Source organism: Aspergillus lucknowensis, assembly GCF_044049455.1.
Source record: "Aspergillus lucknowensis strain CBS 449.75 chromosome Unknown BJX67scaffold_4, whole genome shotgun sequence".
NCBI lineage: Eukaryota > Fungi > Ascomycota > Eurotiomycetes > Eurotiales > Aspergillaceae > Aspergillus > Aspergillus lucknowensis.
In genome coordinates this window covers 1,071,797-1,099,763 of record NW_027263548.1, presented here as the reverse complement: position 1 = coordinate 1,099,763, position 27,967 = coordinate 1,071,797, and the positions used below count along the sequence as shown (strand labels likewise).

The following is a 27,967-nucleotide window of genomic DNA, read 5'->3' as shown; positions in this document are numbered from 1 at the left end:
CCGCCCTTCAGTAGCCGCTGTTCGCCAGCGTGACTGTTGGGTCTAGTATCCCCAAACAATACTGCGTTGGGTATGAATGCTTTACCTATGGGGCTATATACTAGGGCTGTGGTCTTTGTACTATATAGGAGCTAGGGGCACTTTACTACTAAAACGCTATTCCAACCTTATAATATACTAATACCAATACTAATAATATGCCATGAACCCGCTGCTGTATTAAACCCTGACTGGACCTATTGCTAAAGACTACTGCTAAACCCCTAATTAAAAATGGACCCTATTATCTAAACCCTGATTCAGAATCCCATTCTTTGCCTGCCATGGGTGATATCCCAAGGCGCGAGATCTTGATCTTAAAATAAAATACCATGGCTAGGCAAGGCTTGATTGCTGCTGGAACCTAACTTGTGCCCTAGGTGATGCAAAGGGCTTGGTAGTGTTTAGTTATAATAATATCAGGTGGTGCCTGTAGTGCTATCCTCTCTTCCTATTAGCCCCTCCCAAGTTGGGGCTTTGTGGGCCGGACTCTCCCAGATTGGGACTTCGCGGGCTTGATAGGAGAGACTTTTCATGATATTCTTCTATTATGGCTACTGGACCTTTATAGCCTGCAAGTAAAAATTTTGGATATATAAGGGCATGATATAATCCTTGTAAGCTGGGATATCCAACTTTTTCTTGGGCCTCTCTTAGGGGTGTCTTTGTTTAAAATAAACCTTTAGTTAGGGGTTGTGGTTATTTAGTGGTGGTACTATTATTGCACCTGGCTTGGTATAAGAACCCGTGGTTAATACCTAGGTATCAACCCTGCCAGGGAATCCTTCCCGCGAGGATTGCAAGGGATTCACGGGAAGGATCCCTCTACAGGGGTTGGGTAGTAGTAGGACTTTGTCTTTTTCTATCCTAATATCTATTGCTGTTTACACTGGACTAGGAGGGGTTGGTAGCACAGTCTAACCTATCTAAGGATAGTTCCACGATAGAGATTATCAGCCCTTGGATGTAACATATAATTGCTTTCTATAAGAGGTGTTCTCTAGAATCTAACTAGGATTAGATGCAAGCTATAGGTTTTTCTCTTGCCTGTAATAGGGACTAGATCCCTTGACTAGCAGGAGGTTTTACCTTTTATTACTATACTAGTATACCCGTGATAGTAGAGAAGGGAACCTTGCTAGAGATATTAAAGTTAAAGCATGATAGAAAAAAGACCCTAATACAAGGCCTAGGTGGCTGGCATAAAGACTAAATACTAGTTGTTGATATCAAGTCCCTTGCCAGGGTAGATGGATTGATTGATTTATAGTAGAATACCCTAATTCTAAACCTTTCTCCCTTTTTAATGCTTTCTAGAGTCCTGGAGACCAAGTTCCATGTAGAGGGTAGAGGGGGGCCCTTTTCTTGTCTTACAAATCTGTTATATTTAAATACTAGTTACCCACACGTTACCCTATAAAACTAAGCCCATACTAGTTATTACAGGGAGCCTACTGCTGCCAGGTTCAGGTTAACATGCCACGTGCTCTTGGGGTCATGTGGGATTAAAGATTATTCTAATAGGGTAGCACAACATTTTAATATTAGGTTAAATCTTATAGAATTATATATTTTTTAATAGTCTATTTTGGTATAAGGGCCCTTTAGGGGCAACTCGCGTATAATAGTAAATCTGGTCCAATAAAATACCTGATTAGGTAATCCAATAGGTTGGTTCCAGGGCTGTTATTAGTAACCCCTGGGGGCATGGTACTAAGCCAAGACTAGAGGAAGACCTTGGGGGGAGCATGTGGCATGCCTGCAAATAGGGTAGGGAATATCTAGATAATCAAGGATAATAACTTCTAAGCCTAGTAAGCGGTTAAGATAGGCCTGCACGTGGGTGATTGGTGGTTATGAGCCAATCTTGCTAACAGCCAAGATTGAGCAAGATTGGAGATAGGAGAGGGAAGCTTGCACAAGAGCTAATATTCCTAACTTAGTGTTTAAACAGGCCTAGCTTAAGTGGGTCTCTCTATATTTAGGAGGGAAATCTCTTCTACCATGCTTTATATGTTATAATTTGTGGGTATGGCTCTAGCAGCATGGCAAGGCAATAACTTATAAGTAAAATTATAGGAGGGTGCCAGGGTGCCAAGCAATCCCAAATACAAGGGTAGCATGAGCTATTTCCTAGGGCCCTATTTTTAGGCTATCTGCCCTGGACCTATGGGGCTTCTCAACCCAATCATAATAAAGGGCTTACTTCTAATCTTGATAAGTCAAGCAGGGAGTTGCATTCTTTATAGGTAGCTACTACCTTTTTGCAAAGCTGGACCTGGCCTGCTATATCTATCCCCTCCCCCCTGGCCCCCTGACTTGAACAGCCCCTAGACTCCCCTAATTCTCTTGTTTGGTTTCCTGGTATTAACAACTATCTAGACTAGACCAGGTATGGAGGTTAAAATTATCCCTAGAAGAGCTTGATTGCAAGAGTAAATAGGAGACTCCTAGTTCTTAAAAGAAGGAAGAGTAAAGGCCTTCTAGGATCTCTTGAGTCTCTTGATATCCTATAGTATACATGCATGCATGGACATGAAGACAAAAATATATATCTTTTATATCTAACTACTTTATAGTAGTTAACCAGCTCTATAGCTACTATAGCTCTTGATAACTGCTAATCTTATCCTAATAGATCTGGCAGACTACAATAATAATAACATACTACTTGTAATTAATAAGCCCAATAAGGTCCTCCTCTATTGCCTGTGTGGTATTAGGGTTGGCACTACATGGAAACCACTAACCTGACACCTCTAGGAGAGCTATAAGGACTACCTAGCTTGCAATGCCAAGTTCACAAGGCTGCGTGAACATCACCCATGCCTTTGCCAGACAATGGCTGACTTCCCCTACCCCCTATGTGATGTCCTGGTGGAGTATCTACCAGTCGTGACTAGCTGGGCGTGTGGTTTAGGGTATTGCAGGTTCGTGACCATATTAATAGATTAGATATAAAAGCACGCGCATAAGAAGCACCTGTATCTAATAGATATCCCAAGAAGAAGAGCCAGGTTGTAGTAGTAGACACTAGCAGCAACTAGCAAGTACTGGGTAATTAATCTGCTAGTCCCGGTGCCTGATCTTAGTGGCGCAGTCAGTAGAGCAGGTTATCAAGTAGATACTCTCTCCTGGGAAGAGAATCGGGCAGTATTTTATAAAGAATAACCCAAGAAACAAGACCTGGAAGGTGCCTGGATCCATGGTAATAATAATCTAATTACTCTCATGGACTTGTTATTATATAATATGGAGTTGCTATTCCTGCCTTCAAGCCCTACTATATAGCAGGATTGGATGCTAGCAGCAACCCCGTGCCCTGGTACCAGCCATGGTAGTAACTATCCTCCTAGTAAAGCACGCGCGGTAGCAGCAGCAATTATATCTTGGGTACAGATATTACTACTCCTAGGCTCCCAAGACCTACTACAACAGACTCTAGCCATGGCAGTCACGGGCAACTTGCTATATGCAGCTAGCATGACAACACGCGTGATAATACTTCTCCAACTCTAGATACTACAGGCGACCGCGCTAGTATTATCAAGCCTGTATATCTAATCAAGTATCTTCTGTAGCTAGTATTATAATATCCTCCTGGAAAGTAAGGTAATATTATAGTCTAGCCTACTAGCATGGCAGACCATGCTAGCAATAATAACCACAACCATAACTATAACCATGGAGGGAGAGGGGGGTGTGCAGTGCCTGTCAGGGCAGCTCCTAGGACCACCTCTAATCCTGAATATAAAAAGGGAGAGATACTAGCTTATAGTCTGGATAAAGTATATAGAGTAGCTCCCCTTTCTAGACAGGGCCTTGCTCCCAGGCCTCTATACTACCATCTAGCTGCTAGGAACCCTGCAGCTGCTCTATTCACTGCTGCCCTACTAGAAGGGGCTAGAGTAGGAGAGTCACCTGGAGTACTAGGAGGCATATCACGCTAATAATAAGGCTCTGGGTATTATCACTAAGGCCTTCAAGCAGCTAGTAATGCGGGTGTTAGATATACTATAAAAGATATACTAGCAGACTTGCAAGGTATTTGGGAGCAAGTACCACAGGACCAAGACTTACTAGCTACTACTACTGCTCTAGCCTGTAATAATCCAGTAATATCTACAGGTATAATACTACTTCCTTCTCTATCTCTTCTATAGCGCCCTACTTAATACATTAGAGCGGGAGCTAGTAATATAACTAGCCCTGGGTTACCCTGAGAAGATACTGATCGTGCTTATCTAGAGCTACCTCACCATGGGCCATGTCACGGACAGGCGCTGGCGGGTAATAACACCACCACCACTAAAGCACGCGGGCCGTGCTAGGGAAGTCTATCTAGTACAGGAGACCTTCCCAGGTATTTAGGGCGGGATTAATAAGGATAGGACCCTGCGTGCCGCGGTATCATTACTAGCAACCCTGCCATAGTAGTAGTGGCCAACAATAGCTAGTAGAGCCAGGGAAGCCAGGTACACCTAGTCACTACCACCAAGTATAACATCCTTAGCAGGACTAATGGTGGTAGTACCACCAGCTATTCTAAAAAGTTGCTCTAGTAGTAGTAGCAGCCAGGGTAATAGCTATAGCCATGGGCGAAAGCACCAGGAGCCTGGCTCCACCAGGGGAGGAACAGGCTTGGGGGCTGATAGTCCATAACCAGGGAAAACCTGGCGCGTGAAACCATACTATAGGGCATGTAGGTGGTAGAGAGTACCCTAGGGCTTCCTGTTAGAGCATGGCAAAGGTAGTAGGGAAGAAAGGAAATAGGATAGAAGAGAAGATAGCCAAGTTTGTGATAGCAAGAAGGAGGTAGTAGTAGAAGAGGGGGAGGAGGATAGGGGATGTAGTGAGTTTAATATAACTAATAATAATAATATAGATAATGGTTTAACCTACTCTAATAGTGCCAAGAGTGTGTAGGATTCAGGGGCAAGCACTAGTAGTAATAAGAGCGGGAGCAGTGCTCTAGGCTTGGAGGTTTCAGGCTTGTTAGAGGGGGAGGATTAGTTAGAGGAGGGGGATTGGTTAGAGGAGGAGAAAGAGGAGGACCTCCTTAATAGCATTAATCTTGACAAGGATAGGAGTAGCAACATGGTGGACCTGCTACCATAGTTAATGGGCTTAGGGCTTATAGGGATACAGCTACTACTAGCATCGCGGCAGTCGCGTAATATAGACTGGACCGCGATACACTACCTTGGCGACCTATCATCCTAGTAGCAGGAGTGGCTAGTAGAGGCACTACTGCTAGTAAGTATTAAGGCGCTGGCTACCTGGGGGATCTAGCGGACCAGGGACAATTTCAAGAGCTTGCTAATCTGCTACACCGCGCTGCTAGGGATCCAGCCACGCGGCTAGGCGCTAGCAGAGCCATATAACTATACCTTGCAGCTTGCCGTGCTATAGTAGGTAGCACAGCTGCTAATACTTAAGTACGTGCTCCCATGCAAGGACTACTAGTACATCCCCAAGATGTACTACCACAACTATTTCCTGGACCAGGTAGGGCGGGCAACTATTATCCTCGCGGCGTGGGGTATATAGGAGAACCACCTGTTGCTATTTACCAAGATAGGTTGCATCCTTAACCAGGGGATAAAGATAAGTGGCAAAAGGATGTGGCTAGCAAACTATTACTAGTCAAAAGACGCGCAGACCATCCACCTGCTTAAACTAGACGTGTCCCTTAGCATGGGCCAGCTCTAGTATTAGGTGCAGGGAGTATAGTAGGAGGTCCAGCAGCTCTTCCAGGACTAGATTATGCTTGGCCTTTGCACAGGGGTGCAGGCAGGCAACCTTACTAACCAACTACGGGCATGGAGTATTAGCTTCTTATTTATCCAGGTCCTACAGGAGCAGTATCCCGAGCTTAAGATTAGGATAATCTAGCTAATACTGCAAGTATGCATGAGGCTAGACAGCCATAAGGCAAGGGCGCTGCTGCATGGCCAGTAGTAGTAGGATCGGGCTAAGGCAAGGCTCTACCTAAAGCAGGTAGACTAGTTCCTGGAGCTGCTAGTGCTGGCAGTATAGTTAACATGGGGGATGCCCACGCGCGAGCCAGAGCTGCTAGCAATTTGGTAGCAAGATACTATAACATAGGCCTGGAACCTTTATATTACCAAGGAGCGCGTGATAATAATAATAGAGGACTTAAAGACCAAGAATTGGACCAAGTCCATCAAGCAAAATGTCTACTTCCTCCCGGGAACCCTGGGTAATATTATAGTGTGGTATCTAGTATATATCCACCTACTCACACGGGTGCTGCAGCAGGTAGTCATGCAGCACCTGGCAGTAGTAACATGGAGAACAGACCCCTGGGACATGTCTAGGTTGGAGGACTACCTGTTCTAGCGGCCAGGGTGCCCACAGAAGGTATTCTAGCAGCGCGTGACATGCCAGCTGGCCAGCTCGAGCCAGGCATTACTTGGGGTGATGCTTGGGACACTAAACTACCAACACCTCGCGGTTGCAATCGCGAAGCAGTACCTGCGTGTCATGGTCAAGGCCTTTTTGGAGAGAATCCAGGCGCTAGGCAACCTGGGCAAGAGTATCTTCACGTGGCAGGCAAGCTATAAGACCACTATCCACAAGCAGATCTACGCAATCGACCAGGCTAGTCTGGCTGGCCTGACCCTGGTATAAATGGAGGTCTTTTACCACGCGTTGCAAGCATGGCAGGAGTTCATCCTAACACAGGAGGAGAAGAAGGAGGAGGAGGAGGAGGAGGAGAAGGAGGAGGAGGAAGAGGGAGGGAAGGAGAGGCTAATAGGTATGGTCTAGCGACCGCGAGGTGTGCCAGGGAGGTTCAATGGCGAAGGCGAGGGCGTGGTAGTGGTAGAGGGGGTAGACAAGGAGGGAGAGGAGGATAAGGAGGCAAAGGAGGTAAAGGAGGCGCGGGAACAGATAGTGCTATGGTTAAAGCTCAAATACTACCCTGAGTAGAGGCTGCTCGTGTGCTATAGCTGCTGGATTATAGTTAGGGCCAAGGAGCAAATCACTCACGTGCAGAGGCACTGGCTGGGTGTGCCACTAACAAAGAGCCAGGTGCAGGAACTCCAGGGGCTGGAGATTGACTAGGTATCCCAGGCCCATCAAGCCCTGGTTGCTGCAGGACCGCGGCAGCCTTTCCCTGAGCTAATAGATCTAGTCCAGGGGTATGGCTGCACGCGGGCAGGCTGCCTGGTTGTGGCATGGTTGCTCAGGAAGTTCCAGGACCACACGCGCGAGAAGCATGGGCTGCATGGGTACTAGTTGCAGGATAGCATTTAATGCAATATCTAGACGCAGGCGCTGGGATTAAATTAGGGATAGGCTAGGGATCAGGCAAAGAACTATCTAAACTATCTGTTCCAGGTTATCAACAGTAATAGGTTGGGAGGGAAAAGGCATGACTAACAAGAGTTTTATGGAATATTAGTAAGATTTAGATATTAGGCTATTATAATAATCAAGGGATGACTAGGTTTTTAGTAGTATTATCTTCCTAAACACAAAGGACTTTAAAGACTAGTATAGTGCAACCAAGAATCGTGGATGGGAGGCTAGATGGGTGTTAGGAGGTTGCAAATCTAGGACAGGGTTGGGGATAGGAGATAGAACAGGGACGCGATACAACGCAATAGGAGATTATAATAATCTAAGGGTGGTAGACAGGCAATAGAGTTACTCCACAATAATAACTCTAGAGGGGAATAGTCACTCTACAGGGGGAACAGTGACTCTGGAGTCATGGTGCTTCTAGGGGACAGTAACTCCAGGACAGTGACTCCAGAGTCCCGGGGACTCCAGCCTGGTGACTCTGCGGGGGGCACGGTGACTCTGCGGACGCCCACCCCCCCGGGACCTCCCGTGGTGGCAGGAAGTCCTTTGTGTTTAGGCTGTCGTGCCACGCCTGGATCCGGCTGACGCGCAGCTATTAAAGCTGAGGCCGGTACTCAACCTGAGCTCGACGTATGTGACCAAGGCCGCGGCAGATCTTCCCAAGGCTGGTAATATTGGGCCCTGGAAGTCGCGAGACCACTATTGGAAGGATGTTAAGCTTGCAAAATATGGTAGTTTGGAGGATAGCCTAGAATTTCTTCGTTGAATTGTATGGTCGTCGGAGTGTTGTGTGGCGCATCTTGATTTCAAGTGCATTTTTAATACCAGACCTCATTCCAGCTTTGGTTTCTGTATATACATATCGTGTTCTACTCTGTTATTATCTGTAGCGTTCTCTACGGCGGTAGTATATGAAGAGCCGATTCTTTCTGTCATAGAGGCGCCATGCGCAACTTTTACTAGAGCTGCCATGAAAATGTACGTGGTTGGGCAACTAACTATTGAAAAGTACCAGGAATAGCTTTATAGAAAAATGGCCGGCTGGCGTGTTAGGGTTAAGATACAGGCTGACAATTGTTCCGAAGGGCTCAACTAGGCAGTCCACAACTGTCGGTTAAAACAGGATAGTTTGGTGTCATACTTGTGGAAGTGATACATAATTTGAAATAGTACATGATGCAGGTTGTAACCACTGTAGAGTAGAATCCACCTCAATTAGCACCTTCGGCAGCCCCACGGTGCCAGTCAGTGACAGTTTTCAGGCTGCGAGCCGCCAGGCCACCGACTCCGCGCTGGATCCACAAGGGAAGCGCACGGAGGAACGACATTGGGAGTTGGTAACTGGGTAGAATTATCTAGCCGCTCTTCTGGGTGAGGATCTGCTTGATGACCGCGTCGGCGACTTCGACGGGGGTAAGGATAGGCTGGGTAAATTTATCTCCCGCAGAAGTCAATGTATTTATCATCGGCGTACGCACCCAGCTCGGGTGGATGATGCTGGTTCGTACGCTCGGTGCGTTGTACCACATGCTGAGCTCCTGGCTCAATCCCTCATGGAACGCAAGGGCGCTTGCTTTCGAGCAGGAGTAGTCGACCATCTCGCCTAGGCTCACGAAGCTAGCCATGCTCGCAATGGTGACAATGTGCCCGTGGTTCTGCGTGACCATCGCAGGCAGGAATTCCTGGACGAGTAGGAAGTGGGAGATTGTGTTGATCTCAAATGTCTGACGGATGCGGGCTTCAGATTTCCCGAGTATGGTGCCCTCGTTTCCAACCCCAGCATTGTTCAGAAGAACTGTCGGGTCTCCATGCGTGGTACGGATCTTCTTTGCCACGGCGCGAATACTCTCGGAGGATGTCACGTCTGCTCGGTAGAAGGCAATGTTTTCACCTGGGAGCTGTTAGGTTCATGAGCAGATTAGCTAGGGAAGATGGATGCATCACTCACCAAGAGTAAAAACTGGCTCTTGGATATCCAAAACAACCACCCGAACTCCCTTTCTCGCCAGGCCAACAGCAATCTGCTTCCCGATGCCGCTGCACCCGCCGGTAATGAGAACGAGCTCGTTTTTGTTGTCCCATTCCCTGCTGCGCGACCAATTATTGAGGCTGTAATTGGTCAAAGCGCGGTTCACCCTCCGGAATAATATCAGAGCTACCAGGGCGACAACTGCTTTTTGGGATAAGGGAAATTGCCAGAGAAACTCCAACGCGTGTGGACGGATGCGGCTGGACAAGGCATCGCTCCATTGGCAGAGTACGGCTCGATACTCAGTATACGACATTGCAAATATACCAGAGAGTGTGGATACAAAGTGAGGAGGTGAAATAGAGTGGCGGGTTCTGAAGCAATTCTGCTAGGGGCCCTAGCAAGCTTCAGTGATGGGAGGGGGTTCGCGATATTATGCTTTGCTTCCACGAGGTAATCGGAGCGCCGAGTCCATTTGGCGGGTTTGAGGCTGCCAAGGGAGGTAACTTGTCATGACCTGCATGTTCCCCGCCAAAGAAAGCCCTCATAGTGTCCAGTTGTCGCCTTCCATGACACCTGCGGGGTGGCATAAGGGGAACCGAGCGATATCCCAGGGGTAATGTGGCGCACGGGTGGATGACTGGCGGATTGTCCAATATCAGTTCATCCGTCCTGCCATGATGCCGAGGGCCATCGTAGACCCTCGCAAGAAAGGCTCGATGTGGACAAGGTGCCAGTGCCACCGTGCAAGAGGTATTTGAACAGAGGTAGGAAAACACCCTGGGAAGTAGACACTCTAGGAAAACATCGTTATCAAGCACAGCACAATGGCTAGTTACCCCCCAAATCTAAAAGACTCTATGAAGTCCACCTGGCGAGTTGACCGCAGTCAGTGGACAATCTACCATCGAATGCTCGATTCGGGCGGCCTCCACCATATCGATCTGGACCGTGAAATTCCAAAGTTCCCGAAAAGTGCAAAGGTGCCTTACCTATCGGATTGGCAGCTCAATCGGTTTATTATCTTCTACACCGTCGTTCCTCTTTCCCTCCATGAGCTCTATGTGCGCCTCACAGGGAGCAACTTTGGCCCTGTTGTTGCCTTCTTCTTCTACTATCAAGCCAACAAGACGATGATGACTCAGGCATTGCACTCGATGAAAGAGCTGGGTCACACTATCGGCTTCCTCGACGGCGATAAACACGATCGGGATGGGGTGCCGGACGTGGGGGTGAAGAAGACGTTTCTGGTTCTTACAATTGGGGGCCTTGCTCGCATGTTCGCCCTGGTCTACCTTTCCTACAATATCGACACATCGCCTGCGATGTTGGACTGGAGATGGATAATTCCCATCGTTGGCCTGTACGCGATAATCCTGGATTTCTGGTTTTATTGGTACCACCGAGCCATGCACGACGTCCATGGTCTCTGGAAGTACCATCGCACCCACCATTTGACCAAGCACCCCAACATGTTGCTGGCTGGATACGCGGATATCGAGCAGGATATCATGGACACCTTGGGAATACCCTTGATCACCTTCTTCTCGATGCGGCTCATGGGTGTCCCGATCGACTTTTACACGTGGTTCGCCTGCCAGCAGACCATAAATTTCTCCGAAGTATCCGGCCACTCTGGCGTGCGCATGTATGCGTCAGCTCCAGGACCATTCACATGGATCTTGCGGATCTTCGACGCAGAGCTTGTGGTGGAAGACCATGACCTGCACCACCGGATAGGGTACAGAAAGAGCCACAACTACGGGAAACAAACGCGTCTGTGGGATCGAGTCTTTGGGACTTCCCTTCCTCGTATTGAGAGTGCCCCCGGCAACATCGACTACAACCAGAAAATCAAGTTGGCATTGTACTGAGGTTTGCCCCTTAGCCAACGCCGCGAGATACATCTTAACGGGGACACACTATGGCCTTGGCTCCAGGAACGCTGTTGATAAAATTGCTATGCGACTCCCTGATGCCAGCTTGACGACTTGTATACGCATTTAACGTTATAAATTTCCACACACGCTCGAACTACTCCGCTTAGTGTTACTGTCAAATTATTATGCTCGATCCTGGCTCTTTGATATATTTCTTGTTGCACTTCTCGCTCATAGACCCTACTCTATAGTACTAATAGGCGCAACCAAATTCATCCGCGAACCTATGAGAAGTAAACGGTGACATGCTATCACCTTGGTCAAGAATAAGCTGAACACTATATGCAACTGGGCTTGCAGTTCAGTGTAAGTGTTGCCTACATACAAACACGTCACAAGCAGACATTTAGTAGTTTCACCAGGTTCGTTCCTGCTTTCTTTCTTTATTGAGGAGCAAGTCCTTTATAAAGTTGGCATTCTCCTGAAGAGGCCTCCCAAACCCGCACATGTCGATTTCACCCATTCTAATGGCACGCTCCATGTAGTGTCGATCCCGCCAACCACCTGTTGTCCCAATAATTGCGCGCGTCTAGAGATCGAGTTAGGGTAATCAGACTACCCGTGACCTCAGGATGGGGGGTCAACTTACCGAGATTTTCTTGAACTCCTTTGCCCATCGAAGAAAGACTCTATACAACCGTTAACTATCCGAGATCCCACACTGTACACAAAAACTGGGTAGAGCTCACCCTTCACCGGGCGGTCCGGATGGAAAGTCAGCGTAAGTGGACAAAGGTTCGCCGCGCCAGGCAGGGGATGCATATGTTCCGCCAGTGATGTCGAAAAAGTCTACGCCGGCATCCTCGAGCCATTTAAACACAATGCATTCGTCCTCAAACGTCTGGCCTCCTTCGATAACTGGCGTGGATTCTTAGTTAACGCTTTTCAGTCTGCATCACACCCAAGGAAGGCATACAGTCGTGGCAGTTGAACTTGACGCCAATCACGAAGCGGTCCGTCGACACTTCTTTCTGTATGGCGTGCACGGTTTCCAGGAGAAATCGGGCGCGGTTCTCAAGGCTTCCACCGTACTAGGTATGTGGAAGGAGAGAATCATCTCAGTGATAGTGCGAGAGACGCTTCATATATTAGGAAGACCTACCTCATCTGTCCTTCTGTTCACTGTGGGCGAAAGGAACTGGGTAAATATGTACCCGTGGGACGCATGTATCTATGGTTGGGAGTCAGCCAGAAATATCCTTACCCTCTACAGACAGGACATTGTTGGCCTCCATACCACGGCGCCATCGGCACCTGCGTCAGCTAATGTTTTTGCTGCCCATGCAAAGCGTTTGACCAGGTCCTGTATTCCCTCCCGTGAAAGAGGTGTTGGCTTTCCGTATGTCATACCGAGGCACGGCGATAGTTGCACATCTGACGATGACAATGGCGTCGAATTCAGGTGTTCAGGTATCTGTCTCCCAGGAAAAGTGATTTGAGGAAGACAGATCCCGCCCTTGGACTTTGCGGCTTCGATTGCCGGGGCGAGTGCTTGCACGGGCTCCCATACCTGGCTTGCGTCGAGAATAACGTTTTTGGGCCCTTGCAGGTAGTCCCTATGGACAGGGATATTTCCGAAGCAAATCAGTCCCACGTCACCATCTGCCAGAGCTATGTTCCATCCAACCCCATGCCACGGTCAGAACGTTTGCGGCGTACACACGACACCGCTAAACTCTCACCTTTATGAAAATTGGCGTACTCCGGTAAAGGCTTGCCGTTGGCTTCGATATTGTCGCTATCGAAAGTTCCGAGATATTCACTCAACGCTGAGCGATAGAGACGGTTTGGGATTATTTTCCCGGAAAGCTTCAGGGTTATGGGTTGACCGAGGACCTAGAACCCAGACGCTTCTCAGTGTATTCCTAACAGTAGCTCATTTGTGACATTGTTATCTTACCTGCAACACTTGGGACGAGTTCATCGCCAAATTGTGTGAAGTATCACGACCGCCAAATAGGTGTATCTTATTGTTTCTGTTCAAAGCAAATATCTCTCAATCGTCGGGAGAGTAGATCTTTGGGCACGGATATTGTGGCTATCAAAGCATAGAACCGAAAATCTGAATTCGAAGGCCTGAACGCCGGGATGGCCTGCCGTCCATTCGTCCTAGAAGGAGGGTAAAATAAATCACGTCAGCTCAATGCCTCTTGAGGTTGTCAGTTGGGTGGCGTCGAAAGTCCCTGAATCTCCACCTCCCTGAACTTCGGGGTGCTTGAGCTTCCGTAGAAAATATGTAATTCAACATGGGGACCCTCCGGATAGACTCACGTCCCGATGTCCCGCTGGGGGCTCCACCTAATCCAGGCTCAGGACAGAAGCACAATCTTCTCCTGAGCGGGCCTCGCTTCACACCAGCCAGGACGAATGTCTGTCCTTCGATACCCTTGCTCCAGTCAACCCCCTTTCAAATTGAGGAATTCGCGACCATCTGGTGGTTCTACGTTCTATTCCGTTTCAATCCTGACCAACCCTCTTCACCCGACGTACCATACCGACTGTCTCGACATCCTCCGCTCTGGCTCCTACAAAGATCAGACTCGACACCATGGTGCCTACTCAAAAAACCGTCTTGATTACGGGCTGCACACAATCAAGCATCGGTTACATGCTGGCAAAGGAATTTGCTTCTCTCAATTACAAGGTGTACGCGACTGCTAGAAAAATATCCAATATGGCCGACCTAGGTGCAACGAAGAACATTACCCTGCTCGCACTGGACGTCTCATCGCCTGAATCAATCACGGCAGTCAGAGACCAAATCGCATCTGAAACAAACGGCACGCTAGACATCCTCTACCATAATGCAGGATATCGCACCATGGCGATGGCAACCGAGACTTCTCTCGAGGACAGCCGCAAGATATTCGACGCGAACTTACTGGGCATTATTGAGATGAATCGCCAATTCGCGGACATAGTTATCGCGTCGAAAGGATCAATTGTATTTACGAGCAGTCTGGCTGCATTCATGCCGCATCCGTCCCAATCCGTGTACTGTGCCAGCAAGGCGGCTCTCCATATTTATGCAGGAGCATTGCGCATTGAGATGAAACCCTTCGGAGTGAAGGTTGTCCTGGTCAACACCGGCGTTATTAAGACGGCCATGGCCAGTCAGAGGATGGAGCTTTCGTCAGGTAAGTACCACCCCGATCCGCGTCCTGCGGCTGAGCACGCTGGCTCACCAAATCTGTTCTTCTCCCCACAAATAGGCTCCAGGTACAAATACCTTGAGTCAAAGATTAATCAAGCTTGGGACGTGCTGGACAAGGGGCAAACGACTCCCGAGGAGTACGCGAGGTACGTGGTCGGTAAAGTCACAAGGAGCAATGCTCAAGTCATTTGGGCCGGCTCGCACAGCTGGGTTGTCTGGTTCGCTGAGCACTTGAATCTTGGTTGGGTTTACGATATACATTTGAGCCGGTTATATGGTTTGAATGCAGCAGCTCCGACGAAAACAAAGTGAGCAAGGCGCTTGAAAACCTGCTTCCGTTCTATTCGATTCACAACTCTGCCCCCATACTTGTGTCGAAGAGGCAATGGTTTGATTCGTGAGTATAAGAGGGTCGACGCTCCTCTTTGATCCCGACTTGACTTGAGTGACACCAGCTGCCGTCTACCTTAAATCTTGTAATTAGTACTGTCTATTTATCTCGACTAGCAAATCCTTGCCCTTTGTCCGCAAACACTGCATCTTTTGTCGCTGCCAGGTTTTCCCACAGAGGGCCTCGATACGAGGAAGTACCTGGACAACCTTGAAGCTGGATCCCGGATAGGGTGGTTCCACGATCCCGAGGCTCAAGTTTAGTTTGAGCCCAGGTGGAACCTTGGAACAAGGTCCACATTCCAGTGACCCGGAAGATCGACCATCACCACCGCTTGAGTCGGGCAGACTTTTGCGCCGAACGGGCCAATATCTGTTCAGGTGGAGTCCGAATCGGATAGATGGTCCTTCCGCGCCTTGTAAATACCCAAGGCACACATGCCACGCTTCGGCTACGTACCAAGCATGTGAGAACTTTGACGACAATTGGCCATCGATGAGTATAAAAAAGATTTGCTGCAAAACTCCCACCCCCGTATCCGGCCTCCATACTTGGTACCCCATGCACCTCTTCTGCGGAGTCAATGTTGGTTTCCCAAGGCCCGCAACAACATGGACTCGACAATTGCCAAACCCCTGACGCTAAAATGCGGCCTGCAGCTGAAAAACCGCCTAGTGAAGGCTGCAATGGCGGAATGCATGGCAGATAGCAGCTCTCTGCCTACGACGTTGCATAACAATCTTTACAAGCAATGGGGAGATGGAGGCTGGGGTATGATTCTTACCGGTATGTCCTCCTGCATCATTATCCAACGATACGGAACAAGTCTCCAATAAAGCAATTTCTCCTTCGACAGGGAACGTCCAGGTCGACAGAATGTACCTCGGAGACGCCCGGGACCCCGCGCTCGATCCGCTCAAGGAAGCTGAATTTGTCGACGCATGGACGACTTTAGCACAAGGTTGTGCGATTACAGACTCCCCCCTTATTATGCAATTAAACCACCCCGGCCGGCAATCGCCCCTCGGTGCTGGGACCCGCGGTTTCTGTCAAGCGAATATTGCCCCCAGCGCTCTTCCACTCAACCTCGGATCCAGCTTGACTGCCAAGTTTGCCAGCTCGTTTGTGTTTGGCACGCCGCGTGAAATGACCTTGGCAGATATCGATACTGTTACCAAACAATTCGTGCACTGCAGTCGGCTGGCACATAAAGCAGGATTACAGGGTATCGAGATCCACGCTGCACATGGATATCTCCTTGCCCAATTTCTCAGCCCAAAGACGAATCACCGGACAGATCGTTATGGGAATTCAGCAGAGGGGCGTGCTAGGATTGTTACCGAGATTATCCAGGGAATCCGCAATGACCATGAGATCCCAGAGACATTCTGTATCGGAATCAAACTCAATTCTGTCGACCACCAGTCTCGCGAGATCCTTGGGAGCTGTGTCGAACAGCTGAAGCTGATTGTCGCGGCCGGCGTGGACTTTGTTGAAATCAGTGGTGGGACATACGAGGATCCACAGGTATACAAGCACCAAGTAGCCTCCATGAAGCTCTTCAACCAAGGATGCTAATAGTACCATAGATGATGCAAGCCGCCGCACAGCCCCAGAGGGAAAAGTCAGCGAGTACGAAGGCGCGTGAAGCCTTCTTCCTCGAATTTGCGAGCGCCATCCGCCACGAGATCCCGGATATTCCGCTGCTGGTTACTTGAGGGTTCCGGACAAGATCAGGGCTCATGGGCGCTATCCGGGACAATGCCTGCGACCTGGTAGGGCTTGGACGACCAGCGGTACTCCAGCCGGCCCTACCAAATAGAGTCGTCCTAAACAAGGAAGTCTCCGACGAAGAGGCGCATTTCGCGACAACGCCAGTCACCCCATCTTGGTTTATCAAGCACTCCGGGATAAAGTCTGCTGGCTCGGGCGCTGAATCGGTAAGTTAACTAGTTACCTCACCCATCGCGGATTCCCACTGACACGCTCTTGTTGCATAGAAATGGTACAGTAAACGTATGCAGCAAATAGGGTCCCGAGCATCAACGGCGGTTGCTGCATGATTTCACTCAAATGTAATACCACTGTACTAGTACTCGGAATGCTTTACTTTACTGCATGAAGTTGTTGTATTTTAGGCCCATGACGAGTCAAGAGACACTTGCGTAGACTCCACCCACACCAAATAGTCAAGAAACCATACTACACACGCTCTCCTTGATCGGATGTGAAACTGAGCGAGGTAGACGCAGGGAAAGCTGACCACACAACAACCGTCGAGGAAGTCAGAGAGAAGGTCAACAACACCCGCGAACACCATCACGAATCAGAATTGCGGAAAACTAAAACCGTCGCAGCGAAACGACACCCTAGCGATGACCAGACTACTATCCAAAGGTTTTCTACTCTATCACGCCAATCGCCCACTTTTCAACTGCTGAAGTCCTCAGGAAAGCGAAAATATTGAATACAGCTTAGTGCCATGGCTCTGAGCCTGACAAGACCGAATGCTGGGCGTGCCGCGTCTTTTCTATAGATGCTGTGTGTACAGATGCGGACTTACCGAGAGGAAGAGAAATCAGTCAAAAGTGGTGGTATTGGCTTCAAGGCTCGTACCCGAATCATCAGGTTAGAGCCATGTTCGGACCACCAGAAGTAGACATCCCTTCCACGACGGTCTGGAGCGATGTTGGATCTCGTTTGTCGAATTAGTAATGTGGAGGCATAACTGCCTACAGATTATGATGCATTGTGTTCGTGATTGACATGTTTCCTGGCCGAGTCTCTATCGAGCTGAGAAATGTCTGTCAGCAGGTTAACCTTGAAACGGGAGATGGCTTATACCTTATAAACAAACCAAATATAGCCAAATATAATAATAGAATAGATAATTAGCACTATAGAGCCCTTCTTCCAATATAGAGTATCCATGGTAGAGTAAAATAAAATACCCTAGAATATCCACAGGACCATAAAGCCAATATTTATTGCAAAAAGGGTTATACTATTGTCACGGTCGGTGCCTGAACCAACAGGCATCAACGACGACCCCTCTCTGACCCCGCTCAGATGGCTGCCTGACGGCGGCCCGACAGCCAATTATATAAGGATCCTGACTCTTACATGTATCCTAGTTCCCTAAGCAATTTATTCTATTCCTCTTGCTATAGAATCCTCTGTATAAACCTAAACAAGTCTCTTTACGAAGACTAGGTAGCTTAATGCTTGTTAGCACCCAGTATTATAATAGCTAAATACTTTTACTAAATCCTAATACCTTATAGTTTAAATTGCTTTCCCTAGTAACCTTTAAGATACCTAGAATAAGAAGAACTAAAACCTTGCTATTAGTAGAGTGCCTAGCTACTATAATCCTAATTTTATAAGATATTACTACTATTCAAGACTCCCAGCCTGCTAGAATAGAGATACTTAACTAATAGCAGGTAGAGGAGACTAAGGAGGAATATAAGATATTAGATATTTAAACTAATAAAAATCTGCTATTAGCCCAAAGCAACCTTGTAAACATAGACCTTGCTATAGGAGCTATATAGCAGCTAGCTAATACCCTTATACTAGTAATATAAAGGACTGCTATAAGCAAGAAGGATATAAGCCCTAAGCTATTAAATCCTGTAGTCTTTCAAGGCAAAAGTATACAAGAATATTAAAACTTTATTACTAATATAGAGCTATACTTTAAGATACAGGCAACCTACTATACAACTAATAGCAATAAAATTGCTTATACTACTAGCTATCTAAGCAAAAGGGTTAAGCAGGCCTGGAGGGTAAAGAAGCAAGATAATAAGGAAAGGCCTATATAGAAAGGATTTAGCTACTTCCTATATTCCTATATCAAGCTATAGGCTGACTACTAGCAGCAGGCAGCCTACCAGCTCCTTAACAAGTAATAAAATGGACAAGAGGGTCAAGACTAGGGATTCTAATACCTCAAGATTTGGTAATACCTTAATAATCCTGCCTTTTGTGTATAGCTCTATATCAAAATACTAGATAATAATATTTAAAAGGAGTTTATACATGTGCTGCAAGTACTATATATAATATCTAATATTATTAAGCAAACTACTTGCTATTAAAGCATATTATCCTAAGAAAAGAGTTAAAGCAAGTAATAGGAGTTCATGCTCTAGCAGATCTCTAGCAAGCTAATACTATTCTTAGGCTAGCTAATACTATTATTAGGCTAGCAAGATAATCCCAAGCACAAACAGGAAGATAAAAAGCTTGAAGCCTAGCCTCCTAGGAACTAGTCTTCTACTAGCCTGTTACTAATAAAGTATTATTACTAAAATAATAGCATATAGTTAGCATGGGATAAAAAGAGAGAGACCTAGACTAGGAAAGGGTAATACTTTAAGTATAATAAAAGGGGGTACCTAATCTATAACTATTTCTTGCATACTAAAAACACAGTACTAGGTAAGGAGACCTCTTGAGAATAATAAAGGTTAGTAGTCTTGGAAATTCTAGTCTTATACTAGCCTAGCAAGACTAAAGCCTTTCTAATTATAGGGACTATAATATTATAAGTATAGGATAAGTAGCTTATAGTTAAGGTATTACTAGATACTAGGGCTAATAATAACTTTATTTTCTACTAATACCTATGCTAGTAGGGAATTAAGTTAGATTTATAGAAAATAGATCTACTAATCTATATATATTATACTAATAGCATGCCTATAGCTTGCTATAGCAAGCTTGAAATAATATTCTATATTACTAACTAGGATAATAAGACAAGAGAATATAATATTAAGTATTATATTACTAATCTCCTAGATTCTAAATACCAAGTCATCTTAAAATAAAAATAGATAAAACATGCAGACCCTAATATTATATTATTAGTAGGCACCTGGTGGTATTGCCAGGAAACCCCCAAGCTTACTATCAAGAATCCTAGATAATTTATAAAGTTGATAAGGATAACCCTTATTATAATAATAATGTTCTAACCTGAAGGTAATAGGGGGCTATAAGTACTACCCTTATAATATAAGAAATAGGCACAGGTTTTCTTAAAAAAAGAAGCTATAAAACTCTCTAGTAAACAAGCCTTGCATGTAATTCCCCTTATTAAAAATTATATACTACTATATAGAGCCCTATATAGCCTATCCTAGCACAAGCTAAAGATATTATATAAATATCTTGATAAGATACTTGAACAAGGCTAGATAAGGCATTTAACTAGTACTACTAGAGTACTAGTACTTTTTATTTATAAGGCTAATAGGTCTCTCTATTTATATATAGACTACCAAGGCCTAAATACTATTACCATCAAGAATTAATACCTGCTATCCTGTATTAATAAGCTAATAGATTAGCTAGTAAGGATAAAGTATCTTACCAAGCTTGACCTGTAGGATACTTATTATTAGATTTATATCTAGCAAGGTAATAAGTAGAAGATAGTATTCTAAACATGCTATAAGTATTATAAATATACTATTATACTTTTCAGGCTATATAATACCCCTACAACTTTTCAAGCTTATATTAATAAAATAATATATAGGATCCTAGATAAGTACTATATAGTCTATTTAGATAATATCTTTATCTACTCCTAAACTAAAGAAAAGCACAAGTAGTATGTTAGCAAGGTACTAGCATGCCTCTAGTAGGCTAACTTCTATATTAAACTTTTAAAATATAGCTTCTATTAGATAGAGATATATTTTCTAGGATTTATTATAGGATAAGATAGTATCTATATTAACCCTAACTACATGTAGACTATTAGCAAATAGCTAGAGCTATAGTCTTACTATAATATTTAGGTGTTCCTAGGGTTTACTTGATTAAACTTGAAGACGGCAAATGAGCCGCCCAAAACGGCCACAATTGACGCTGTTTTTGGCCGTCGATCTGCCAACCCCTCCGCCACTCACTCGGGCCCTTGCATCCACGCACCACTGGCTCTCGCCAGTAGATCTCATTCGCCCGCAGCGAACCTCAGCGACTATATCCAGAGTCACCTATCTACACCCCCAATTTCACATTTTACCAAGTGCGCTGCGGTTTCACAGCAGCGCCCAAAATGGCTCCCTCTCGAGGTTCCTAGCATAAATGGCGGCCTTCAGCGTCCTAAAAGCCCGAGGTTCCTTCTCCCAGTCCAGGGATTCTCCTTGTACATACCACGATCCTACTTAAGATCTGGGCCTACCACCTGAAGCTAGGCTTTTTGTTAAGGTAATACCAAATTACTATCTCAAGAGAAAATCTTAGAGGTCCCTTTTTCCTGGTTCATGATATCTTTATATCATGGCTTGCTATCCATGAAAGGTAGACTACTAGTTATCCAGCAATAGTAAAGACTCTAATAAAGAAAGTACCAAAGATAGTTAATACAATACTAACCTAACTAAGCCTGAGGAAGAGGAAGACTAACTATAAGATACTAATAATGTAGCCCTTCTCTTTATAGATAATAAGTATCTACTAGAGTACTATATCTAATAACTAGAGAATTTTGACAAGACAATTTATACCCAAGAAGACTATAGCAAAGGCACTACTGCTCTTCTTGACCAGGTAAAGGAGAAATAGTCCTAGTAAGCTATAGTCTCCAAGCCTTGTTTCCCTGCGAGCTAATTTCCTTACTTCAGAACCACTAGATTCTACGCTTTTATTAGAAAGGATCCCCAAGAGGAGTTTACCTGTCTATCTATTGCAATTATATACAATTTCCTAGACTAGGTTCTTAACCTCTAACATAGAAAGAATAGATAGTATCTTCCAGGTATTAAGTACAAGAGCTTGCTAGACACTTTCTAGAAAGTATTTTGCCTGGTATATAAAAAGGAAACTTCCAACAAGATTAGAAAACAAATGAATTGCCAAATGCGTCAAGTATAAGTGACCCTTTCTTCGCCACATGCCTTGACGCTGACATCCGCTTTATCATTGCGTATGGCTAACCTATGCGGAACTGGCTAGGTGATACAACAGTTAGCCAGGAAGCACAAGCTGTCCCTTAATAGACGCGATAAGCCTCCTCTAGATGTGACAGATTTGGCAAAAGTTGTCAAAACCACCATCAGTATAACCAAGAAGAAATTTAGGCATGGTTGTTATTATATTAAGTTGGGGCTGTTCTTGCAGCTTGCTAGCCTTATAACAAACTATTTTCAGGCTATTTTAAGTCTTAAATATTAGTATATTCAAGTTATCTTGCTCCATGACCCCCAGGGCAGGCCTTATTAGATTATAATTGAATTTACCTTTGAATTTACTAAGGAGTGGCTAGGTGCTAAGGAAGTATAAGCCTTTAAAGGTTGTTATATATCTTTTACTTGGTTTAACCTGAGCACAGGAACACATATATCCTTCCCAAGATTATTTATAATCCTTCCCTTATCCTTAGTCTGCACGTGTTCTTATTAGGACTACTTTTTATAGACCATGCTTTTAACTAAGTAGATAGCAAGAAGGTGCTAGTTTCCGCAGGCTAGCTCCCTAGACTATAGATCTAGGAGGAGTATAATAAATTGCTACTATAGCTTGACTTAGTACTAGATAATATCCCAGTATTTTAAATATTAGAATCAACCCTACAAGGAATTAGTATATCCCCTAACAAGCCTCTCCCATACTTAATACTCTTGCTATAGATTAAGATAATTAGTACTATTATAGGCTTCTAGCAAGTTACCTATCCCTATAGCTTATGCTACAGGGCTAGTATAGTATTAGATAGTAGCAGTATATTTCCCTTACCAGGGCTATACTAGTAAATAACTAGATTACTAACTATCTCCTAGGCTTTATTAGTGATTTACTGCATAACCTTATTATATATTATGTTAATACTTGTACCTTTCTATACTACTACTTTAGTAGGAGGATTAATAAAAATCTCCCTGTAATCATTCACAGTCTTAATCTAGAGAATAATCTAATACATGCTACTTACTAGATAAGCTAGACTATTAATCCAAGTTAGCCCTGGAGACTCATGACCATGCAATTAGAATCTATTAATTAATAACTAGAAATAGTTGATCTGGTTTGTTGGCATGATAAGCTTAGTTAATAGATAGGATGTCTATTATTAAAACATAAAGAAATACAGGAATATATAATGCATAAGAAATTAACTCAAGAGATTATAGGTACCAGGTAGTATATACAAGATGCCCTACTTTCTTAGATCCAAGCTAAATATAATTAAGAGCAATTAATACAAGAGATCTAATACTAGCTGTCTAGAGTAAAGCTAGCTAAAGCAGAGAAACCCTTAAAGTATTCCAAGAAGGTCCCTGCTCTATAGAAACAACTAATAAAGAGTCTTCTAACCTTGCCTTGACTAATACTCAAGAAGAAGATAGCTAGGCAGATAGAAGCAATTAATACTATAGCTACTTACTCTCTCTTTAAAGAAGGTAATATATACCATCTTTTATAAGATAAATATTCTCCTAGGGACTGGGTTGCCATGGTACTAGTCTATTAAGATAGAAGTATACAGGATGCCAAGATAATAGAAATTAATTCTCTTGTAGACAATCCACTGCAAGCAGCAATTCAAGCCGTGATGATGGACAGGAGTTCTATATGGGAGGATAAGGGATCCAGGAAGGCTGAGAGACCCTTATTCTGTTTCATCTGTCTGGGCCAACTGGACTTGGATATTAGGAAGCAGATGTACAAATTCTCGAGCCCTAGAGATGTGACCAAACATATCAAACAAAAACACCTTCAACATATCTCAGAACTATCTGATATCAGGTGTAATATTTGCGACGAGCGGTTTTCTTGCAAAATGCACCTGCAACAACACGCCATTGACGTGCATGCCACAGTAACCTGATGACAGTGGCAGTCGTATCTTCTCTTGGATCGGGGGTGCTTTTTCATGTTGATGTTAAGCCCAATATGCCCTTTGTTCTGGGTTTTTCTTTTTATTTTGACCATGCGGACCGTTGCGTGTGGCAATGGAGCTGGTTTCCATGTATAGTATTTGGTTCTTTTTTTCAAACAATATTTTCTCATGCACATACACAATCGCAGAAAGACTGGTATCCAGGGTCAGACCCATCTCCTTTATCCTTGATTCCATCCCCTAAGGCTTGCCCTTAGCGCATGGAGACTTTGCAGATATTCAATCTGTGATCAGCGAGGACTGAGTGTCGCGGGGCATCCGCCTTGCTGTTGCCTGTGAGTGACTGCTGCGGTATGTGGGGAACCACAGTGGCCCACTTTTTCGATACAACGAGCCAATAAAAGCCCGTTTATGACTTCGGCATGGCGTTGGAGAGAAAGTTGCAGCACGAAGCGCCTCAGCCAGCCAAGAATACTATGAGTCAGATGAGAGTGTGACTAACAAAAGCCTAGCACTGCAGTGACTCCCGCAGACTCCCACAGTCTTGTTCCTACGGTGGAAAATCGCCGAAGACCGTGTGCTTCCAGTGCAAGAAGGAATAATCTGACCACTAGAGGGTTATGCGACACTACGGCAGTATATTGTCACTTCTTTATTCTCATTTTTCGAACATTACTGGAAAGAGAGAACAAAAATACTTTGAGTGTCAGAGAGAACATGCTCCAAGTCTTCAAGCCACAAAGATCGAAATGAAACCGTCTTTGCTTGGGACCGGGAGACCCCTTACCGCGAGTTTACTGGCCCTTTTAGCCTTTTTTTTCAAGGAAAGGCTTTCCCAATTCTCATATAAAGCTATATCCACGACTAAAATTCTTGCTATGCGATTTTGGACAGCCTGTATCTTAGTAAGAGCCTTAGCAGGTGGTATTATAGCATCAGGTAACTCAGCATAAGGGGATTTGTTAAGAGACACAGGGGCGCTAGGCCAACCTTCAACAGGAGGCTCTTTGACAGCACATTCTTTGATAGAAGGCTCTTCCACAGCATCTTCTTTGACAGGAGGTTGTTCCATAGGAGACTCTTCAACAGCATATTCTTTAATAGCATATTCTTCAACAAAAGGCTCTTTGACAGCAACTTCTTCGATAGAAGGTTGTTCCACAGGAGACTCTTTAACAGCATATTCTTCGACAGCATCTTCTTCGACAGGAGGTTGTTCCATAGGAGACTCTTCAACAGCATATTCTTCGACAGCATATTCTTCGACAGCATATTCTTTGACAGCATCTTCTTCGACAGCATCTTCTTCGACAGCATCTTCTTTGACAGGAGGTTGTTCTATAGGAGACTCTTTGACAGCATATTCTTCGATAGAAGGCTCTTCGACGGCATCTTCTGCGACGGGAGGTTGTTCCATAGGAGACTCTTTCACAGCATCTTCTTCAACAGGAAGCTGGTTTTGGACATTTCCTATATTCTCTAAGCACTTGTTTAGCAAAAACAATTCAGCTTTACCACTGTGCTCCTTGTTGGCGGCGGGACTTACTATCCTTAAAGAAATTCTCCCAATACAGTAAGTGAATGGTAAGTATTTCAAGCATTATTTTTATTATAGTATTATTAAAATAATAGTCCTGACCAAGAGTATTATAAATTTTGTCCAAAACAATACCTGGTTATTTAGGGTCTAGTACTTGCTATAAGTTTCTCTTAATATAACTTGGAAGCCATGTTTTACTATTAGGAAGGCTTAACAATACATCCCTTGTTATCTAAAATATGTAGAGCATAGATACCTTTTTATCTAATTACTTGATCTTTTGTTTAGCAAGGACTTCAAGATTAGGAAGGCTATAGATTCTAGATACCTGGTAGATAAGAACACTTCTCTTATATTCTCTCGCAATATCAGATATGCTCTTGTTAAGAGGCAAGTTAAGGGTCTTATAGTTGCCTGTATATAAAAAACGCATAAAAGTATGACCAACATCTTCATGAATACTAGATAATATAATAGTTGAATATATAAGAAACTGCTACTAAAATTTTGGGTATTTCCAAAGGAAATGTTCTGGAAGGCCATATTGCCTATTCCCAATAGAAGGTGATAACTAGGGATTCGTAGGGCCAATAAACAGGTTAAAATGAAATTTACACCAATATCTAAAAAGGACTCACGATGATAACGGTTGATGATAGTCAATCCTTGGAGATACCTGGACAGGCAGCGGGTGCTTGGATACGTCTTGCAACGGGTACTTGGATTTCTTTTTTACTACCATTTTTCAGTGATACTAAGAGAAAAGCAAGACGAAATATTGGCAAAATATAAGAAAAAAAAGGCCCTAATACCTTTTATATAGTTGTCAGAAAGCAAGAAGCAGGGAACTGCAAGTATAAGTTATTCTGCAAGGCATCTAGGACACGTCATTAGTATATATAGGAGGGCATTTTGTCTGTTACTAGTGCTTTGGCTCTCAAGCTAGCTCTTGCATTCTAATTTCGCTTGCAGGCGACCTGCATCCTTACTATAACAGTCTTATCTAAGGTTGTCAGGATTGTAAAGTTGATACTCGGTATTTGTAGAATATCTTTTGTCTGTTTCAGCTCCCTGCAAAACTTCCTGACGCCCATACCCTTATTCTTGAGCGAGTTGACGCAGAGGTTGTGTTGGAACAAAAGTTTTGAATACTAAAATGTCCTCAGGTAATGGGTGTCTTTGTGTGAAAGCAGCTTAATTCCAAATCTACAGCATCTTGGTCATCGTACTCGTCCTTCCGTAAGTGGCACATGGGACCTCAACTGCCCGCAAATTATCCCTTGTTGTGTGATAACTCCCCAATCGCCTCTCTTGGTCGCTCGAGGACAGGGCCGCGGTTCTACCCCTCCTCACCTTCGGACCTAGAGTCGCCCATTCGGCCCAGAGACCGAGTCTGGAACTCCAGTGCTATATACTGTCCACTTGCGGCCAACACATTTCGTTCCTGACACCAGAACGCACACCATAATGCATGGAATCCCATTTGGCGAGGGGTCTGAACTCCCAACAAGTCTTTTTAGGCCAATTTGATGGCTGCCCTCGTACCTGCAGGGCTTGGTCGGCATCCTATTTGAACTATCCAACCTGTTTCCCAGTATGGTAGCGTCCAGTAATCAGTTGACTTTTGTACGTCGAATGTAAAGCCATGGAGAACGGTTGGAAGCAGTTTAGGGGAAAGTTCGTAGGTTTCAGGAAAAGCGTCGCCCTTGAGAAGCCGCGTGTCATGAAATCCAAACGCGACGATGGTTTGCCTGTTGGTTGTCAGGAAATCACCAGACGCACCCGAAATGTCCTTCTACCCTACACGCTGGCAAAGCGTTTTCCAAACCCTAGCCTGAAATGACGCTAAGCCAAATGTAGCTAGCGGTTACAAATATGGGTATTTATGCGAAAAAGAACGTTCTGTATAAAACCTGGAGATGCAACCAAAATCTTGGTACTCCTAACGTCACGCTCCCACGTGACCATTAAACACCACTTTTTCAAAATAAATATAGTTAGATTTTGTCGGAGATCGCCGTGTTCGTGATAATAGTTACATAGCCACAAAAATATGAAAGTCTTGACGCATCAGATCTAACAAGTTATTATACTATAAGCAATAGAACAATATGACTGAGCAGGCGCTTACCAACAGTAAGTTCAGCATTGAAGCATAGCCTTTGCGATCACTTAATCAACAGATCCAAACTGGTCAATATTATGATATGTTTAAACCTAAGTAGGTAATTATAGAATATTCTTAGATTCCAAATATCAAATACAGTCGATGATGATGATGATAAATTCATTTACCCTGACCCCTCGCAAAGCGATATGCAGGCTACATCAATTATAAATATATATCTGATTGCGTACATTTAGAACGAACTTAAAGCCTCGTGACGGCCTATCAGGGCCGCCTAATTGCTGCCCCCATTGTTAGACTGCCCTTCTGGCGCGCCGTTTTAGAATTACCAAGATGTCTATGCAGAGTTTTCCTTACCTTTGTCTCTTCATAGGATCGCTGAAATGATTTCACAGGGCAATAATAAAACTAGATATCCTGCTCCTTTAGCTACCAAATTTTAGTTTATATAGATATTGGTTGGTGGTTAAGAATCAATTCAAGTTCTAAAAGCGCGACCGAAATCAAGGTGGTGACCGGTTCGGTCGGGTGATCGACTCGGTCGGGAAGCATGTTATCGTTGACGTAGCCAAGAGCCCAAAAGTGGTCAGGTAGCCGTGTAGAGTCCCGTC

The 27,967-nt window shown here is 44.7% G+C and overlaps 8 protein-coding genes across 8 annotated transcripts; 5 read left to right on the top strand and 3 right to left on the bottom strand.

Annotated features, from left to right (window-relative positions):
* Positions 1 to 6,831: 6,831 nt before the first annotated feature.
* BJX67DRAFT_343995 (uncharacterized protein) lies at positions 6,832 to 7,926 on the top strand (the record flags this gene model as incomplete). Its single annotated transcript, XM_071028209.1, has 4 exons — positions 6,832 to 6,965; positions 6,996 to 7,095; positions 7,129 to 7,295; positions 7,368 to 7,926. Coding segments are annotated over 4 exons (480 nt in total), but the record flags the coding sequence as incomplete, so codon positions are not given.
* Positions 7,927 to 8,582: 656 nt separating this feature from the next.
* BJX67DRAFT_370060 (hydroxysteroid 17-beta dehydrogenase 11) lies at positions 8,583 to 9,656 on the bottom strand (the record flags this gene model as incomplete). Its single annotated transcript, XM_071030868.1, has 3 exons — positions 8,583 to 8,726; positions 8,763 to 9,262; positions 9,320 to 9,656. The coding sequence occupies 3 exons, from the start codon at positions 9,654 to 9,656 to the stop codon at positions 8,583 to 8,585; spliced, it is 981 nt and encodes a 326-aa protein (XP_070890257.1).
* Positions 9,657 to 10,167: 511 nt separating this feature from the next.
* BJX67DRAFT_389960 (sterol desaturase family protein) lies at positions 10,168 to 11,285 on the top strand (the record flags this gene model as incomplete). The annotated part of the gene is made up of 1 exon (XM_071034572.1): positions 10,168 to 11,285. One exon carries the CDS (start codon positions 10,168 to 10,170, stop codon positions 11,212 to 11,214), a length of 1,047 nt encoding a protein of 348 aa, XP_070890256.1. The 3' UTR covers positions 11,215 to 11,285.
* Positions 11,286 to 11,635: 350 nt separating this feature from the next.
* On the bottom strand, positions 11,636 to 13,204 carry BJX67DRAFT_377876 (uncharacterized protein; the record flags this gene model as incomplete). Its single annotated transcript, XM_071032219.1, has 8 exons — positions 11,636 to 11,809; positions 11,870 to 11,909; positions 11,970 to 12,138; positions 12,197 to 12,311; positions 12,383 to 12,451; positions 12,518 to 12,891; positions 12,963 to 13,116; positions 13,181 to 13,204. The coding sequence occupies 8 exons, from the start codon at positions 13,202 to 13,204 to the stop codon at positions 11,636 to 11,638; spliced, it is 1,119 nt and encodes a 372-aa protein (XP_070890255.1).
* A 624-nt stretch (positions 13,205 to 13,828) lies between these two features.
* On the top strand, positions 13,829 to 14,746 carry BJX67DRAFT_370058 (NAD(P)-binding protein; the record flags this gene model as incomplete). The annotated part of the gene is made up of 2 exons (XM_071030867.1): positions 13,829 to 14,417; positions 14,493 to 14,746. The coding sequence occupies 2 exons, from the start codon at positions 13,829 to 13,831 to the stop codon at positions 14,744 to 14,746; spliced, it is 843 nt and encodes a 280-aa protein (XP_070890254.1).
* Positions 14,747 to 15,436: 690 nt separating this feature from the next.
* On the top strand, positions 15,437 to 16,888 carry BJX67DRAFT_370057 (oxidoreductase; the record flags this gene model as incomplete). The annotated part of the gene is made up of 5 exons (XM_071030866.1): positions 15,437 to 15,611; positions 15,682 to 16,352; positions 16,415 to 16,469; positions 16,545 to 16,765; positions 16,826 to 16,888. 5 exons carry the CDS (start codon positions 15,437 to 15,439, stop codon positions 16,886 to 16,888), a joined length of 1,185 nt encoding a protein of 394 aa, XP_070890253.1.
* Positions 16,889 to 23,436: 6,548 nt separating this feature from the next.
* Positions 23,437 to 23,728, top strand: BJX67DRAFT_219625 (uncharacterized protein). Its single transcript, XM_071025712.1, has one exon. It carries the CDS (start codon positions 23,509 to 23,511, stop codon positions 23,674 to 23,676), a length of 168 nt encoding a protein of 55 aa, XP_070890252.1. The 5' UTR covers positions 23,437 to 23,508; the 3' UTR covers positions 23,677 to 23,728.
* Positions 23,729 to 24,229: 501 nt separating this feature from the next.
* BJX67DRAFT_343993 (uncharacterized protein) lies at positions 24,230 to 24,824 on the bottom strand. Its single transcript, XM_071028208.1, has one exon. It carries the CDS (start codon positions 24,758 to 24,760, stop codon positions 24,419 to 24,421), a length of 342 nt encoding a protein of 113 aa, XP_070890251.1. The 5' UTR covers positions 24,761 to 24,824; the 3' UTR covers positions 24,230 to 24,418.
* Between the last annotated feature and the right edge of the window lie 3,143 nt (positions 24,825 to 27,967).

Coding starts and splice junctions, on each gene's coding strand:
- BJX67DRAFT_219625 (XM_071025712.1), top strand. CDS start 23,509: ATGTACAAATTCTCGAGCCCTAGAGATGTGACCAAACATATCAAACAA.
- BJX67DRAFT_343993 (XM_071028208.1), bottom strand. CDS start 24,760: ATGGAACAACCTCCTGTCAAAGAAGATGCTGTGGAAGAGCCTTCTATC.